At 40.2% G+C, this 20,000-nt stretch overlaps 1 protein-coding gene across 1 annotated transcript in view; it reads left to right on the top strand.

Annotated features, from left to right (window-relative positions):
* itga2.2 (integrin, alpha 2 (CD49B, alpha 2 subunit of VLA-2 receptor), tandem duplicate 2) overlaps positions 1-20,000 on the top strand; it is a 99,203-nt gene that overhangs the window by 57,731 nt on the left and 21,472 nt on the right. Inside the window, exons 19-25 of the mRNA XM_061986580.1 lie at positions 7,899-7,984; positions 10,578-10,719; positions 14,796-14,879; positions 14,944-15,020; positions 15,096-15,179; positions 19,307-19,409; positions 19,484-19,594. Of these exons, the coding sequence (XP_061842564.1) occupies positions 7,899-7,984; positions 10,578-10,719; positions 14,796-14,879; positions 14,944-15,020; positions 15,096-15,179; positions 19,307-19,409; positions 19,484-19,594 (687 nt within the window). The remainder of the gene's footprint in view (positions 1-7,898; positions 7,985-10,577; positions 10,720-14,795; positions 14,880-14,943; positions 15,021-15,095; positions 15,180-19,306; positions 19,410-19,483; positions 19,595-20,000) is intronic.

Here is a 20,000-nt window from a genome sequence, read left to right as displayed (position 1 = left end):
ATATCACACGTAACATTAGACGGCGGTCAGCAGCACCGCGTATTTTAGCCACCTAAAAAAAGACAAAAATAGTAAAATAAAGGTCAGTTAAAATGTATACTATATTATGAATATGTGTACCGTTTTAGCTAGCTTTCTGACATACTGTTGGTTGTTTACCTCAGTGGTCCCCAACCACCGGGCCGCGGCCCGGTGGTTGGGGACTGGTCCGTGGATCGATTGGTATCGGGCCGCACGAGAAATAATTTTTTTTTTTCTTTCTTTTTTTAATTAAATCAACATAAAAAACACAAGATACACTTACAAGTAGTGCACCAACCCAAAACAACTCTCTCCCCCCTTTTGTTCTGGGCATTGAACATGAAGACTCTTCCTTCACTGTTCCGAGTGGCCATGAGAGTCTTGGCAGTGCCTGCCTCCAGTGCTCCAGTGGAGCGAGTTTTCAGCCATGGTGGCATCATACTACGCCCCCATCGTGCACAAATGACTGACAGACTTTTGGCTAATTTGGTCTTTTGCAAATGCAATGCAGCATAGGGCCCTGACATATAAAAAGTACAACTTTTTTGTTATGTTCACGTATATGTCATGTTTTTTCAATGTTAACACTTTTGTACAAATAAGTACATTTGCACTTTATTTTTCAATGTGTTTGTTCTGTAAAGGAATGAGTTAATGTTTAAAATGACTGGTTAATAGTGCTATTATAAAGTGCAATGTCAGCAATATTTTCTTTCCTGCAATTTAAAATGCACTTGTTTTAATAAATAAATACAGCGTTTGAAAAGCATACACAATCTGTGTTAATATATTAGTCTGTGGTTAAAAGGACTTGAAAGGACTCGAAACTCAAAATGCAGGACTTAGGACTTGACTTGAGACTTTCCAGTCTTGACTTTGGACTTGACTCGGGGCTTGCCTGTCTTGACTCGGGACTTGACTCGGACTTGAGGGCAAAGACTTGAGACTTACTTGTGACTTGCAAAACAATGACTTGGTCCCACCTCTGCTAATATTTCCTTTTCTCTAAACTAAGTGGGGAAATGTGTAGAGTGTTCTGGGCTTCAGACATGATTTGATTTCAGAATTCCTTGAGAAAACGCCTGGTTAGGCCTTATGTATGTAGTGTGTGCCTTTCTTGTTTTACAGCTATGTTGTTATTATGCTGTTTGTTACTTATGTATGTTAAGTTGCAGCTATTTAAAATAGTTTTGTCAATTTGTTCTGGTCTGAAACAAATTGGCCCTTTAAAACATATCTTTGTCTTTGTGTGTTGTATGTAGAGCACATTGCTTAGCAGAGTTCAGTGATGCAAATGCATGTCAAGTTGATCAACAGATTGTATTATTCTCCAGTGCAATAACAGTACTAAAATGAAGGCTAAAAGGGCATTAAATGGGGCCTTAAAAAAATAAAAAATAAATATATAAGTAACTAAATAGTTACTTTTCACAGTAACGCATTACTTTTTGGTTTAAGTAACTGAGTTAGTAACTTAGTTACTTTTGAAATAAAGTAACTAGTAACTGTAACTAGTTACTGGTTTTCAGTAACCAACCCAACACTGGTATGTATATATATATATATATGTATGTATGTATGTATATATATATATATATATATATATATATATATATATATATATATATATATATATATATATATATATATATATATATATATATATATATATATATATATATATGTATGTATATGTATGTATATATATATGTATGTATGTATGTATGTATGTGTATATATATATATATATGTATGTATATATATGTATGTATATATATATGTATGTATGTGTATATATATATATATATATATATATATATATATATATATATGTATGTATATATATATATGTATGTATATGTATGTATGTATGTATGTATATATATATATATATATATTTATTTATTTTTTTTTTTGTGTCTGTCCTGTCCAGCTTCTCAGGCAAATCATATAGTTGATGTAGATGCCCATGTCGGCTGTTCAGATTTACTTTACAAAAGAGAAGTGTAGGATACTTCTCTTGTTGCCTTATTTGTATTTGACTTTATTAAATGTATTTATATTATCATTTAGTGCAGCCGGGCCGGAGCAGGAGGGGATAGAAAGAGAAAAAAAAAGAAGACAGAGGGGGAAATTGTGGGGACAAGAGGGGGATTAGACAGAGAGACAAAAACAACAACAGCAAACAACAACAACAACAACAACAACAACAATAGAGCAACATCAGCAAATATGACATGTACAAATATGATGGTAAAAGTAATAGCAAATAAGCAGTTAGCGAAAAATAAAAAATAATACAGAAATGACAATGAGCATTATTACACTACAAATGGATCAATACAAATACCAATAGAAATAGCGCTATTGATAATGAACAATACCAATAATTTACCTTTATTATCAACAATACAGTTGTTTAAATGCAACAATACATATACGTAATGATAACTTGAGATACGAAAGAATGCAGAAAAATGTAGGGGGAGAAAGAGAAGCAACCTACATTAACCTTGTAGATTGTTATAGTCACAATAGGTTAAGCTTTGTCAGTGTGCCATGTGTTACACCCAGTTTACCCTAGGGCAACAACGTTAATATATGTTTGATGAAACGTGATTATGTGCATGAGTGTAAGTATGCATATGTACTTGTATATGTACAGAATGTGTATATGTGTTTGTACAATGAATGTATATGTACAGAATGTGTATATGTGTTTGTACAGTGAATGTATATGTACAGTATGTGTATGCGTATGTTTGTATATTGAATGTGCGTGTGGATGTACGAACATTAGGTAGGTAAATATGTACTGTATTTGTGTATGTATGTGGGAGCGTAGGTACCTATGTACGTATGTGAGCATATGTGAATTTGCATATACAATACATTCGACTCCCAGAGTGCGTGGGAGCCAGAGCACGGCCCCATCACCCCCGAGAGCCCAACCCACAAACAGGAGGCGTGGTGCCCAGGGAACCAGGGACCACCGCCCCCACGCAGCCAAGCCGGCCAGCGACAGGAACCCCAGAGCCCGACCCACCGTACCGCCCACAAGGGCCAGCAGCAGGCCGCAGACAGACGCACCCGGCAGAGGACAGGGCACGAGAAAAGCAGGGGACAGCCAGACCCCAAGCCAGCGAGAGACCACACCCCACACGGGCAGAAAGGCGAGACGCCCCGCCCGAGGGACCCAGAGACTCCCCGCAACCGGACGGGAAGACCGCCCCCACCCCACCGGCAACCGGGACCCCACGAGCCCACCCCCCACCCCCGGAGAGCGCGGCGAGGCCAGCCCCCGGCCACCCCACCCAAACCGGCCGCCGCAGGACCACCCAGGCACAGGGCCACGGGAACCACCCACCCCACCCGCAGGGACCCCAACGATGGAGATGGAACAACCAGCAACCGCCTGAGGGGGGGGGGGAATTAAAAAATAATATTAATAAAATATATTAAAAAATAAATAAATTAATTAATTAATTAATTTTAAAAAAAAGAATTAAAAGAAGATCACAGACATGCTGACAAACAAGGTCACTACCCCAGCAACTGGCCGACTCGCAGCACCTCGGAATACCTTGCAGCACCAAGCTACCACAATAGACGCAGGGACTAGGCCCAACGGGCCCCAACCAAGACGGGCACCCGGAAGGGATGGACAGCGGGACCCAGGAGCTCCAGACACGCAGTTCGGATGCAGAAGCCTGAGGCGTCGACCCCCGTCTGACAGGCAGGCCCAGAGCGTACCCCCAGAAATATACATACATACATACATATATACATACACATACACACATACATGTATACATACCCACACATACACATATATACATATACATACACATATGTACACATACACATATATAAACATACATACATACACACACATATACATACATATACACAGTTCGTCAGCCCCGACAGCCATCACGCGCGCGCGCTGCCACCAGTCACAACATCAGCCACACCCCTGCACCAGACCCAGCAGCCACGGGCGCCCACCCCACAAACAAACGGCAGCAGAAACAGCAGCCGCAATAACCCCAGACAGCCAGCACCAGCCAATCAAATCAAAGCGATCAAAAAAAAAGTGCGACCAGCAACCACACGCCACCAGGACCACGGAGACCAGCCGGCGCCAGCCCGCCAGTCAGCCCGAACGCCAACACGCAAACAAGAGACACCAACAACCCCCCCAATCAAAAGGCCCCCCACCCCAACCCAAACCCGCACAAACACACCACCGCCCAAACAACCGAGACACAGCATCCAGACCAGACACGGGGGCTGCGCCGCCACCACACCAAGTCACCAACAGAGACCCCACAGCGCAATGTCGGGCCACACGGGCACGGACCCCACCCAACAGGAAGTGAGACCCGCGCGACGCCACACACAAATAAATAAGATAAAAAAATAAAAAAAAATTAAAAAAAAAAATAATTTTTTTTTTAAATAAAATAAAATAAAATTTAAAAAATAAAATAAAATAAAAAATAAGTAAATAATAAAAATAAAAATAATAAATACATTAAAAATAAAAAAATATATATAACAATAATAAATGAATAAAAGCCTGGCAGGCCACCAGACCGCAGTCCCCGCCGGCCGACGAGGCAATGAGGTGTTTGCCGAACCCCAAACCCCCCATGCATGTGTACAAGGCCCCCAGAGTGTCTACTGTGTAGTTAAAATTAGGAGGTCAGCCGTTACAGCCGACCTCCAGTCCCTATTGATGTGTGTACTGTAGCGTGAGTGAGATATGTATGCTTGTGGGAACTAATAATGCGATTAAAATTGGGGGACATCAAGGTCATGGTGGGTCCCAACCAAACCAAGCCCCCCAAATCCTAAGTGTCTAATATGCAGCTAAGATTGAGGGATGGACGAGCAGGGGACAAGACAGGAGGACTGAAGCCCCATTGGAGGCATCCTCAACCCCCCGCCATGCCTCCCCGCAGGACAATCCCCAAAGTCCTATATATGTGTGACTGTGTGCGCTATAAGTAGGAGGAGTAGAGGGCCCGGACAACCCCCCAGTCCACGCGGCCGACAACCAGGAACTACGGCCAGGAGGCCGCCACCCCCCGCCACAGCCCGTGACCCACACCAGACCACTTTAACGTGACGCCACGCGAGCCCCCCCCCCGCCAAACAAAGCCAGCCCCCGCCCACCCCAACCCAACCCTGCAGAGCCCATACCGGCAACCAAACGCAGAAAAACCGCACAGCCCCCACGCCCAATGCAAACACCGCATCCCGGCCATCCACACAGCAACGTGCCCATACGAGTCCCGGCCAGGGGAAGGAGCCCCCCAACGGGGGAAGAAGCCAATGCATCCCGTCCGCCCGCCAGCCCCCAAACCAGCCGGCAAACCAACGCCAGCCAGCCCCACAACCCCACAAGCGCACAGACACCAGCCACAGTCCCCCAACCACTCCAACCCAACACAGCGATGCCACCACCGCCCGTCCGCAGCGTAAACACCCGCGGCCGCCGAAACCAAAACAAAAAAGCGACCGACCCCGTAAACCACAACAACGCACACCCCCGGCTACCACCGAGGCCACCAACCCACCTACCCCAACTCATCCACAGCCAGGCCAATTGAGCCACCGGACATCCACACCCATGCACACACCTACACATTCATATACACATACATACACACATACATATATGCATATACATATACATACACATACACACATATACACACGCATGCATATACATATAAACATACACATCCACACATATATACACATTAATACACCCACACACATATACATAAGCCCACATATACACAAACACATACATACACAACACACACAAAAAAAAAAGAAAAAAAGAAAATATACATAAAACATACATATATATATATATATATAATATATATATATATATGTATGTATATATATGTATGTGTGTATGTGTATATATATGTATGTATATATATATATGTATATATATGTATGTGTGTATGTGTATATATATGTATGTATATATATATATGTATATATATGTATGTGTGTATGTGTATATATATGTATGTATATATATATATATATATATATATATATGTATATGTATATATATGTATATATGTATATATATATATATATATGTATATATATGTATATATATGTATATATATATATATATATGTATATATGTATGTATATATATATATATATATATGTATATATATATATGTATATATATATGTATGTATATATATATATATATATGTATATATATATATATATATATATGTATATATATATATATATATATATATATGTATATGTATATATATATATATGTATATATATATATGTATATTTATATATATGTATATATATATATATATATATATATGAAGAAACTGTGCTGATCACATGGACAAAGATAGGACCTTCTGGAGGAAAGTTCTGTGGTCAGATGAAACAAAAATTTAGCTGTTTGGCCACATACCCAGCAATATGTTTGGAGGAGAAAAGGTGAGGCCTTTAATCCCAGGAACACCATTACTACTATAAAGCATGGTGGTGGTAGTATTATGTTCTGGGCCTGTTTTGCTGCCAATGGAACTGGTGCTTTACAGAGAGTAAATGGAACAATGTAAAAGGAGGATTACCTCCAAATTCTTCAGGACAACCTAAAATTTTTAGCACGGAGGTTGGGTCTTGGGCGCAGTTGGGTGTTCCAACAGGAAAATTACCCCAAACACATGTCAAAAGTGGTAAAGGAATGGCTAAATCAGGCTAGAATTAAGGTTTTATAATGGCCTTCCCAAAGTCCTGACTTAAACCCCATTGAGAACATGTGGACAATGCTGAAGAAACAAGTCCATGTCAGAAAACCAACACATTTAGCTGAACTGCACCAATTTTGTCAAGAGGAGTGGACAAAAATTCAACCAGAAACTTGCCAGAAGCTTGTGGATGGCTACCAAAAGCGCCTTATTGCAGTGAAACTTGCCAAGGGACATGTCACCAAATATTAACATTGCTGTATGTATACTTTTGACCCAGCATATTTGGTCACATTTTCAGTAGACTCATAATACATTCATAAAAAATCAATATTCATGAATGTTTTTTGTGACCAATAAGTATGTGCTTCAATCACTCTATCACAAACAAAACCGATATAGGTCGCACGTGGGCAAAAATATCGGGATTGACCTGAATAGAATGCAGCTGGGATAAGTTTCAGCCACCCCCACAACCCTGAGAGGGACAAGCGGTAGAATATGGATTTGAAAAAACTGTAGCATAGTAGGCCTAAGTATTCATTAAAAACAAGGCAGGGGTTTTATTTAACAAATATATTTATTATTTTTGACCACTGTAACAATACACACAGTTTGAACAGTAACACTGTGTTTGAATATAGGAAAATAAAATCTATCCATCCATCCATTTTCTACCGCTTGTCCCTCTCAAATAGACCGACAACATTAACACACGAGGGCCAATTTAGTGTTGCCAATCAACCTATCCCCAGGTGCATGTCTTGGGGATAGAAAGCCGGAGTACCTGGAGGGAACCCACGCAGTCACAGGGAGAACATGCAAACTCCACAAGAAAGACCCCAAGCCTGTGGATCAAACCCAGGACCTTCGTATTGTGAGGCACCAGCACAGCACTAACCCGGAAAATAAATGACTGTACTTTTATCAAATGATTCTTTGGCATCGCACAGTTTGAGAATCACAAGTCTTTTCTGGTTTAAGATTGCTATAATGTGTTAATAATTGTTAGACACCGAGGGTGTGCACCAAACTATGAAGCTAGGTAGCGAGTTCGAGAGCCCTGCAGGACTTCTGTTGTTCACTACAAATATAATCTTTGGCGATGTGTTTCAGATCCCCTTCACAAAAGACTGTGGCTCGGATGAAGTGTGTGTCAGTGATTTGGTGCTGAGCGTGAATACCAACACGAAAGGCTCCAGGTCAGATTGACATATGTACATGATTTTCTTCATCCACAGGGTTTACAGTCCTGACGTCTAAGAGTCTTTGGTGTAAATGTTTAACAAAGGGAGTTGCTAAATACATAAGCAATAAAGCTAACTTGTCTTGGGCTTACAGTGTAGTCGTGTGTGTGTGTGTCACTTTTGACGTTATAACAGGGCTAATGTTAGCATAAGTGCAGCTAAAACATCAAAAACATCTTCAAATTACCACAACATGTTTTCTTTATTTCGGGGGTTGGCAACCCGCGGCTCTAGAGCCGCATGCACTTTAGCACTGCCCTAGTGGCTCCTTGGAGCCTTTTCAAAAATGGAAAAAGATGGGAGACAAATATATTTGTTGTTTTTATAATGTTTCTCTAGGAGGACAAACACAACACAAACCCTCCTAATTGTTACAAATCCCACTGTTTAATATGTTTGTATTTATGCTTCACTGATGACAATATTTGACGAACGCCGTTTTGTCCTACTAATTTCGGCTGTCCTTGAACTCACCGTAGTTTGTTTACATGTACAACTTTCTCTGATGCTGCCACAGAAAGACATTTTTTATGCCACTCCTTTGTCTTATTTTGTCCACCAAACCTTTTATGCTGTGTGTTAATGCACAAAGGTGAGCTTTGTTGATGTTATTGACTTGTGTGGAGTGCCAATAATCAACACTAACATGCTATTTGGGCTAGCTGTGTGTACATATTGCACCATTTGCATCTCATTTGTAGGTATATTTGAGCTATTTTCATTTCCTGTACTTATGTCCTCTGTGTATTTAATTTACATTTGCATGTCTCATGAAACATTATCTGTATGTAATATTGGCTGCATTTCTGATTATGTGCCATGTTGTTCCAGACCACAGCAAACGTTACCCAGCTTGCAAAGATTGCAATAAATCTAATATAATGTATTGCCAATTCCTTTAACTTGGGCACACACATCTATCTATACCTTTGGCAGTTTTAAGCCAGTAATTTCCAGGAGTTATTTAACCCTCTGAGACATTAACTTAATGTGTTGCCTTCATTACAACACTTACATTAGGCTTTTTACTTTTGGCGGCTCCAGACAGATTAGTTTTTTGTATTTTTGGTCCAATATGGCTCTTTCAACATGTTGGGTTGCCGACCCCTGCTCTAGTTAGTGGAATTCTTGTCGGCTGAAAAGTCAACATTTCTACTGACACACATGAGGATTTAAATGTTCTTTTTCATACTTTGTAAGTAAACATTGAAGCGTTACGACGTCATGTTTACAGCGTGTAGTTTGAGTACGGTTATGTGACTGCCAGGCTGCGTTTGATTGGTGAAACGGAGTCCGAGGTCACTCGTGCTTACGTGTGATTGGTGAAAACTGACAGAGGTGTCTGTAAGGAGCCAAGTGAACAGGTATTTGCCAGCGGTAGCTAAATAAACGTAATGATGATATAATGAATGCAGCGATAAAAATTAAAGTCAGTACAAAGAAATAAAAGCTGTGTTTCTTTTTTTTTTTTTTACAAAAAACTCTAGTATGTTGCAATAAAAATACCTTGACAAGCACAATTGGTCCAACAACGTACTTAACTAAATGTAACACAGTAAATGTAGCACGTTACTAGTGTTTGGAAAATTACTTTTGAAAAGTAATGAATTATAGTTATTTGCCAAAAAGTCATTGAATTACTAACTGAATTACTCTTTAATAAATGTAATCAACTACTAAGGAATGTTTTTATTGAGTTACCGTATTTTTCGGAGTATAAGTCGCACCGGAGTATAAGTCGCACCTGCCGAAAATGCATAATAAAGAAGGAAAAAAACATATATAAGTCGCACTGGAGCCCGGCCAAACTATGAAAAAAACTGCGACTTATAGTCCGAAAAATACGGGACTTTAAAAAAAAAACTTCAAATATCAGGTATCTGTTGTTGAAATGTTTCATGAGACCAGAGTGTGTGTCTGTGCCTTTAAAAGGCGCTGAAGTTTTATATCAGCGCCCAGACAGAGCAGCATTAGCTTAGCTGTGTTTGTTAGCTCAGACTCATAGTTTGTGTGCAGTCATGGCAGCTCGGTGGAATCTTATCAATGGATCGTGTTAGCGCTAGTTCATAGAAAGAATGAATGTGCTTCCATGGCTGCAGTCTCTGTCCCGCAAGAGCTAACAAACACTGCTGAGCTAATTCGATGACGTCACACGTCACTTGGCAAGAGGCGCTGCCTTTTAAAGACACACACACACACACACACACACACACACACACACACACACACACACACACACACACACACACACACACACACACACACACTGCTTTCATGAAACGTCTTTCAACTGCATATGCAAATATGGGTGGTTGATGAGCATTTTGTGTGCTTGGAGGTTGCTATATGCAGCTGTCAGTGGTTTTATGTTGACTTCTGTCTGTGTTTCATACTTTATTCATTAGTATTGTTATTAATTTATACAGTATGTTTTATTTTACTATGTGTCTGAAAACCAATAAACAAATGTTTTGTTTTTTTAAAAACGTTGTATATGGACACCCCTAATGAATCCATCCCATAATAACATGAACTTCTGTGTTTACAGCTCAGCTCCTTTTCTGGTCAGCGCCAATAAGCGGGAGCTGTCGTTTGAGGTGACCGTGAAGAACAAAAAAGAAAATGCGTACAACACTCAGGTGTTGGCAACCTACTCTAGCAACCTCTTCTACTCCTCTGTATTCCCGCCTGTGAGTGCTCTCCTTTTACACACGTATTTCAATCAACTTATTAGGGCTGTGAATCTTTGGGCACCAAACAATTCAATAAAATTTGATTCAGAATTGATTCTTTGTTCAACATGATTCTCGATAGAGAATTGTTTTTTGATTCAAACCATGGCTGTAACTAACATTGAGGACACCAAGGTCGTGTCCTCTGTATTTTTTTAACTGATTAAATGAAAGTTATATGACTGACTGCAAATGTACTTTGTGTAACCGTTGTACAACATCATGCGGAATATCATCCTCCCTCAATATATGATCTTTGGTCATGCACAGCCCGCTACAACTCCAACAACGTAATGCAACAAAGTCCACTTTTACTCTAAACATTATCCGATCCGAAATGTGCTGTCAACATAACATTGACATGAAATCAAACTGACGTAACTAATGTTTGTTTCACATGAATGACATTGATGTGAAACGCTGTCGGTATAATAACGTTGTCGTGTCAGTCAGGTGCCGCCCCGCCCTAAATGCGGAGCACGTACTCTGCGTAGAGCTGGATGGGCCCGTTTTGCGTGAAGAAGCATATAAATGTTCCTTTCACCGTGCAAAGCTTCCATCTGCATCGAATAGTATCGAATTGTAATGTTTTGAAAGTGTTGTTAGTGAATCGTATCCTAACTCATGTATCTAGATTCATATCGAATCGCCATTTAAGATAGAGATGCACACCCCTAGTTATTTTGGTATAATAATTATTATGAAACTTCGTAAATTCGCAAATAAAAACAATTTGCAAATCCTTTTCAACTTATATTCAATTGAATAGACTGCAAAGACAAGATATTTAATGTTCGAACTAAGACAATTTTTTTTTTTTTTTTGCAAAAAATCATTAACTTAGAATTTAATGGCAGCAACACATTTAAAAAAAAGTTGGCACAGGGGCATTTTTACCACTGTGTTACTTGGCCTTTCCTTTTAACAACACTTTTTGACCAATTTTTTAAACTTTTCAGGTGGAATTCTTTCCCATTCTTGCTTGATGTACAGCTTAGGTTGTTCAACAGTCCGGGCGGGGTCTCCGTTGTGGTATTTTAGGCGTCATATTGCGTTACACATTTTCAATTGGACTACAGGCAGGCCAGTCTAGTACCCGCACTCTTTTACTATGAAGCCACGCTGTTTTAACACGTGGCTTGGCATTGTCTTGCAGAAATAAGCGGGAGCGTCCATGATAACGTTGCTTGGATGGCAGCATATGTTGCTCCAAAACCTGTATGTACCTTTCAGCATTAATGGTGCTTTCACAAGTTACCCATGCCTTAGGCACTAATACACCCCCACACCATCATAGATGCTGGTTTTTGTACTTTGCGCCTAGAACAACTTGAATGGTTCTTTTCCTCTTTGTTCCAGAGGACACGACGGCCACAGTTTCCAAAAACAATTTGAAATGGGGACTCGTCAGACCACAGAACACTTTTCCACTTTGCATCAATCCATCTTAGATGAGCTCGGGCCCAGCGAAGCGTTTCTGGGTGTTGTTGATAAATGGCTTTGGCTTTGCATAGTACAGTTTTAACTTGCACTTACAGATGTAGCGACCAACTGTAGCTACTGACAGTGGTTTTCTGAAGTGTTCCTGAGCCCATGTGGTGATATTCTTTACACAGTGATGTCTCTTTTTGATGTAGTACCACCTGAGGGATCGAAGGTCTGTAATATCATTGCTTACGTGCAGTGATTTCTCCAGATTCTCTGAACCTTTAGATTATATTATGATGGTGAAATCCCTAAATTCCTTGCAATAGCTTGTTGAGAAATGTTGTTCTGAAACTGTTTGACAATTTGCTCAAGCATTTGTTCACAAAGTGGTGACCCTCGCCCCATCTTTGTTTGTGAATGACTGAGCATTTCGTGAAAGCTGCTTTTATACCCAATCATGGCACCCACCTGTTCCCAATTAGCCTGTTCACCTGTGGGATGTTCCAAATAAGTGTTTGATGAGCATTCCTAAACTTTCTCAGTCTTTTTTGCCACTTGTGTCAGCTTTTTTGAAACATGTTGCAGGCATCAAATTCCATCCATCCATCCATCCATCCATCCATCTTCTTCCGCTTATCCATGGTCGGGTCGCGGGGGCAGCAGCCTAAGCAGGGAAGCCCAGACTTTCCTGTCCCAGCCACTTCATCCAGCTCCTCCCGGGGGATCCCGAGGTGTTCCCAGGCCAGCCGGGAGACATTGTCTTCCCAATGTGTCCTGGGTCTTACCAGTGGCCTCCTACCGGTTGGACGTGCTCTAAACACCTCCCAAGGAGGCGTTCGGGTGGCATCCTGACCAGATGCCCGAACCACCTCATCTGGCTCCTCTCGATGTGGAGGAGCAGCGACTTTACTTTGAGCTCCCCCCGTATCGCAGAGCTTCTCACCCTATCTCTAAGGGAGAGCCCCGCCACCAGGCGGAGGAAACTCATTTCGGCCGCTTGTACCCGTGATCTTGTCCTTTCTGTCATAACCCAAAGCTCATGACCATAGGTGAGGACGGGAACGTAGATCGACCGGCAAATTGAGAGTTTTACCTTCCGGCTCAGCTCCTTCTTCACCACAGCAGATTGATACAGTGTCCGCATTACTGAAGACGCCACACCGATCCGCCTATCGATCTCATGATCCACTCTTCCCCTACTCGTGAACAAGACTCCTAGGTACATGAACTCCTCCACTTGGGGCAGGGTCTCCACCCCAACCCGGAGATGGCATTCCACCCTTTTCCGGGCGAGAACCATGGACTCTGACTTGGAGTTGCTGATTCTCATCCCAGTCGCTTCACACTCGGCTGCGAACCGATCCAGTGAGAGCTGAAGATCCTGGCCAGATGAAGCCATCAGGACCTCATCATCTGCAAAAAGCAGAGACCTAATCCTGCAGCCACCAAACTGGATCCCCTCAATTCCTTGACTGCGCCTAGAAATGTTGTCCATGAAAGTTATGAACAGAACCGGTGACAAAGGGAAGCCTTGGCAGAGTCCAACCCTCACTGGAAACGTGTCCGACTTACTGCCGGCAATGCGGACGAAGCTCTGACACTGATCGTACAGGGAGCGGACCGCCACAATCAGACAGTCCGATACCCCATACTCTCTGAGCACTCTCCACAGGACTTCCCGAGGGACATGATCAAATGCCTTCTCCAAGTCCACAAAGCACATGTAGACTGGTTGGGCAAACTCCCATGCACCCTCAATGACCCTGCCGAGAGTATAGAGCTGGTCCACAGTTCCACGACCAGGACGAAAACCACACTGTTCCTCCTGAATCCGAGGTTCGACTATCCGACGTAGCCTCCTCTCCACTACACCTGAATAAACCTTACCAGGAAGGCTGAGGAGTGTGATCCCACGATAGTTGGAACACACCCACTGGTTCCCCTTCTCAAAGAGAGGAACCACCACCCCGGTCTACCAATCCAGAGGTACCGCCCCCGATGTCCATGCGGTGCTGCAGAGTCTTGTCAACCAAGACAGCCCCACAGCATTCAGAGCCTTAAGGAACTCCGGGCGGATCTCATCCACCCCCGGGGTCTTGCCACCGAGGAGCTTTTTAACTACCTCAGCAACCTCAGCCCCAGAAATAGGAGAGCCCACCACAGATTCCCCAGGCACTGCTTCCTCATAGGAAGACGTGTTGGTGGGATTGAGGAGGTCTTTGAAGTATTCCCATCCACAACATCCGCAGTCGAGGTCAGCAGAACACCATCCTCACCATACACGGTGTTGATATTGCACTGCTTCCCCTTCCTGAGGCGGCGGATCATCCGCATCAAATTCCAAATGAGCTAATATTTGCAAACAATAACAACGTTTTCCAGTTTGAACGTTAAGTATCTTGGCTTTGCAATCCATTCAATTGAATATAGGTTGAAAAGGATTTGCAAATAATTGTATTTTGTTTTTATTTGCGATTTACACAACATGCCAACTTCACTGGGTTTGGGGTTTGTAGAATCGGGATGAATAAGAATCGCTGTTCGGATGTGAGTCAATGTTTTGTACACCCCTTCAACTTATCATTGTCTGCGCTAAACCGTTCCAGACTGATGGAGTCAAATGTTCATCAAGTCAAGGAAAGACTGTTACTTGCCAAGTCGGATACCCGGCCTTGAAAAAAGACCAAGCGGTGAGTGATAGAAAAACTCAATCTGATTTTTGTTGGTGTTCAAATGTGTGTTGTTTCTTCACAGATGAAATTTCAGCTCAACTTTGAATACAACCTCAATTATCCGCTAAATCGAGCCAAGGTGAAGTTTGAGGCTAAAAGGTAAATTATTGGTAGGAAAAATGATTTCTGTCATCTTGGATCCAAACGCTTGTTGTGTTTTTTCTGTGTTGGCAGTGACAGTAAAGAGCAAGTAACCACAGACAACAAAGTAGATGTGTCCATTCCTCTTAAATACGACGCTGGGATTGTTTTATCCAGGTGATCATGAGGTTGAGGCTTCAAATCTTTCTTTGGGCATCTTTGCGTGGTGTGTGCATGTTTTCTGGGTACTCCCGCATCAAAACAACATGTTGGTAGTGATGTGTCACACAATACTGAAGCATAAGGAGTGATACTACGTCCCTCGATGTGTATGTCACTTTAAGGAAATAACATTTGCTGCTGTGTCATTTGACTGTAAAGCACCAAACCGTGTTCATTAGGAAGTGACAGCTCGTACTTAATGTAGGAGTGACGTGTTAGACATTGGTTTTTGTTGCCATTATTGATATAAATGGAATCAAAAAAAAAAATTTCCAAAGTGTGGCATCATTTTGTTTATAGTGCCAAATATGGTCATTGTTGTTTTCCTGTTTACTATTTGGCTCATTGACCAAGACGTGCACATTTAATGTTCCTTTCTGCCGAACTATTTGTTTAAAAAAAAAAAAAAATCATTTTCTAATTATTAATTTTGTTAGCCGGTCAAATGTTTTTGAAAATTGATGCAACACTAACACAGTATCAGTGTAGTGTCAATACAGTAAGTGAGTGTACGATACACTCCGTCACCTATTTCACTGCTTATCAATAATTTTCTGTTACAGCCCCCCAGGAAGAAGAAAACATTTCACGCCACGACAATAAATAGAATAATTTGTCTATTAAATTGTTATAAGTACACCTCTGCATAACATTGTATTGTGATTAACATTAAAGAAACCCCAAAATAAGTTGAGATTCACCTACAAAAAAAATTATGTTATTAACATTGTTGTTTAGTCTGTAACAGAAAATATTTAGAGTGCATCAATTTGCCTGAAATATAAAAATAAATACATTCCTATTTTAACTATTAAAATGTTTTGATCGGCTTGAACCATTTGGTCCTGAAAAATAAAATGTAAAAATCTTAATGACTATTAATAAATTCAAATTGATTCGCAACATTAACCCAGGAGTACAACCTATAAAACACTTTAACCTACAAAACAAAAATGAATAAAACAATTTGTGAAAAATCAAAATAAGGAAGTCAAGGTTGATGCTACAATGAGCTCGTTTTGTCTTCTCGAAGTGGGGTTTGAAGCATGATATTGCAAGATACTGATAAAGCAGGTTCCCCGGGGTCACAAGTGCCACTTCCCAGTACCTTAAGAGCTGTGTTGGACAATGAATGGCTTTTAGCTCATTGGTACTCAATGAGTGTGGATTTGTGCTCCCTGGTTTTGGCCTGTGCGGAATGACAGTTACACAACATTAATGGCCTAATATACGAAAGGTTTGCGTTTATTAAAACATGTGCAAACTTGTTAGCACATAAAAAGGTAATTTACTCAATTATTGCGCAGAGCATTGCGTCTCCTAAATGAGCAATATAAGAAGCACAATCAGTTCAATGCATCTGTCTTCATGTATATGCTGATTGTTAGAACACCCACAATAGTAGGAGCAGGAGATGCAAATATACAGTAATTATTTTGTCATTTATCAAGCCTGAAACTGTTCTGCAGCTACTCTTTCTTTAGCGCGTCGGTAATTTACGTGAAAACTGGCACAGTTACGCACAAATGACAAGGAGGCGATTGCTGCAGTATGACAGACGATAAAGAGAGAGACACACAGTGTTTCCTCGTTTATCGCTGTTAATTGGTACCGGACCTGACTGTGGTCAATTAATCTCCGAGAAGTATAAATAGAACATTTTTGTAGCCAGAGCATAAAAAACCTGTTTACGACCATCTAAATAACTTTTTCTTTTAACATGATGAGAGCACTCTGGACATGAAATAACACCCACATAGTCAATTTTACACTCGTTTACAGTAATCCAATATAGTAATGCTGCTGAGCCAATCAGTGGCCACATTACTGTACAGCACGCTCTGATTGGTTTGGTCTCAATACTACTGTAGTATTGACATTTGTATTGCTTAAAAGTGCTAAAGTTAGGCCAAAAATATGCTTAAAAATCCCCAAAACAAAGTTATAAAAAACAAAGTTGAAGCACGATGTGGCAAGAAATTACTGTATTTCTGTGAGAATTTTTTTTTACACGTATCGTCTGTCCAGCAATTACATATCTGAGCTTATGAATGACTTAAGTGCTGATTTGGAGCCAGCTGACACCACCAATTTTTCATATAGTTTATGTATTATTAATATATAAAAGTACTTCTTGCAACATGCATCTTCTTGCACCTGCATCATTCTGCGCACCACCACAGTTTATGCCGGTGTTGTGGCAAAAACACCGGCTGCACGTGACCTTCAAAATCCTGGTAAAAATGGGTTCAGTTGTCCAGATCGTGCTTCTATGTTGACCAGATTATAGTTGTGTGCCGCATGTTCAACAACAGAAGGAAACAGCACAAGTTGGAACATGATCCCAGATGTGCAGGAAATGAGCGTCTCTATGGTGACAGCCGGTCGTACACACTAGGGACGTAACGATATGAACATTTCATATCACGGTTTTCATTATTTTTGCGTTATTGTTGAATGTGTTCAAAAAGTATTTATACAAACGCGATGAAATCTTTAAGCCAGGTTTTATTTAGAACATTTGATGAAATAAATTGACATAGAATGCACTTTCATCAGCAGATAAAATATTACATATTTTTCTGGCTTCTTAAGAGCCATGTTAATTTTTTAATGAGTGCTTTAGATATGTTTATCTTTTTCCTTTTTAATTTGTAAATGTTTTAGTAGTGATAAATAAAACCCGGGGTTTGGGCGCATCACGTGAGTTCACTTCCTGTTGTCATTAGATTAGTGATGTGCAATATCACTGATTCCGATCCGATACTGAGTAAAATTCAGGCTGGTATCGGCGATACCGACCCTTTGTGTAAACATACCTAAGATGTCTGGTCAAATCTAAAACGTTTTGTGTTTCAAATTATAACACGTCTCATAGCATAAAGAATACAAGACAGAGTTATTTATTTATTTATATTGAGGTAGTGACGTGAATAACAGTCAAGCTACTGTAATAAAACAGGAAAGAAAAAAAACGTGACAAAATCATACAAAAAACAAAAAAGGTGTTTGAAACCATAAAAAAGGAAATTAGTAAAATTATTAAAGCATTAACATGCATTTCTTATTTAAAACTAATGTATCTATTATTAAAAAATAATTTACAGTTCAGTTCCATTAACAATTTAACGTGACAATACTGAACATGTAACACAACATTGACACATTGCCTCAATCACAACTTTAGTTACTTTTTACACCATCTTCCTGAGATATAGACTATCTCAAAAAACGAAAGTATCGATATTTTGATTCGAGAATCGATATTACAGCATAAATATCTGATATCAATCGGTGGTATCGATATTTCAGTATCGATCCGCACATCATCAACTAAGCTAGCACTGCCTGTCAGTTCAATTGAATATTTGAGTTGCTCAGACAGCAATGTGTTTATACAAGTTTGTATTACGGCATGTTGTTTATTAACGGGGAAAGACATTAATGTTTCCTGTTAGCATTTAAGCTAACTAACCATGAGCTAGCACTAGCATGCTTCTTCAGGGAATGAGTTCAGTTGATTTATTTATATAGCACATTTAAAAACAAGCCCAGTTGGCCAAAGTGCTGTACAGACATAAGAAAAGGGGCACATAGTGTCACATTTACATTGTAACACAGAAGGATAAAAAAAACAAAATAGGAAAATATACCTTAAAAGAAGTGCAGAGTATATCACCTAAAATACTAAAATGTAATAAATAAAAAATTATAAAACAAGAAATAAAAACAGCCAAGAAAGAAAAACATGATAATGCTTATCAACCACGTTTTTCGGTCATTTTAATGTAAAGCAGTCATTTTAATGTAAAGCATTAATACTTAAAGAGTTGTACGGCAGTTTATCATAATACCTTCCATCGTCACATCCCTAGTACAAACAAAATCCTTGTTTAAATATGGCAGTCTGCACCGCTTTTGCACACACAATTTTATAGTTAGCACACACTACGTACTACTCAGCCATTGTTATTTGGACCAAAGTTGTTTCAAGAGCACACTAAAGACCTACAGGTCCTGCAGAAACTGTGACAAATAACAATGAAAGCAATGTTTCTAATTTTGTGGTTTATTCTGTCCAGGAAGTCCAACATCAACTTCTACGTGGCCAACTCAACGATTGCGCCGGTGACAACGGTGAAAACGCTTGAGGACATTGGACCTGAATTTAACTTCACTGTGAAGGTGCGTTGGTTAACAACTATGACGTCGTCGCCATATTGACAATGATATTTCAACCACAATTCATCATTTTGTAGATTTCTACGGGCAACTTCCCGGTCAGTCTGCTGTATCTGACCATCGCTCTGCCGATGTCCACCAAGGGGGGAAACCCACTCCTCTATCTTACCAGTGTGGACACCCAAGCTGTGCGTATTCTCTACTCTAAATACCAGGAACTCTTTACTTAAGTAAAACTACAGTACATACATGCACACTCACATTCACTGTACAAACATACATATACACATATTGTACATATACATTCACTGTACATATACATTTACTGTACATACATACATATACACATACTGTACATATACATTCACTGTACATATACACATACTGTACATATACATTCACTGCACATACATACAAATACACATACTGTACATATACACATACTGTACATATACATTCACTGCACATACATACATACATACATATACACATACTGTACATATACATTCACTGTACAAACATACATATACACATACTGTACATACACATTCACTGTGCAAACATACATATTCACATACTATACATACACATTCA

The sequence above is a fragment of the Nerophis lumbriciformis genome, linkage group LG12 (genome assembly GCF_033978685.3).
Source record: "Nerophis lumbriciformis linkage group LG12, RoL_Nlum_v2.1, whole genome shotgun sequence".
Lineage (NCBI taxonomy): Eukaryota > Metazoa > Chordata > Actinopteri > Syngnathiformes > Syngnathidae > Nerophis > Nerophis lumbriciformis.
This window is presented reverse-complemented; position numbering and strand designations above follow the sequence as displayed.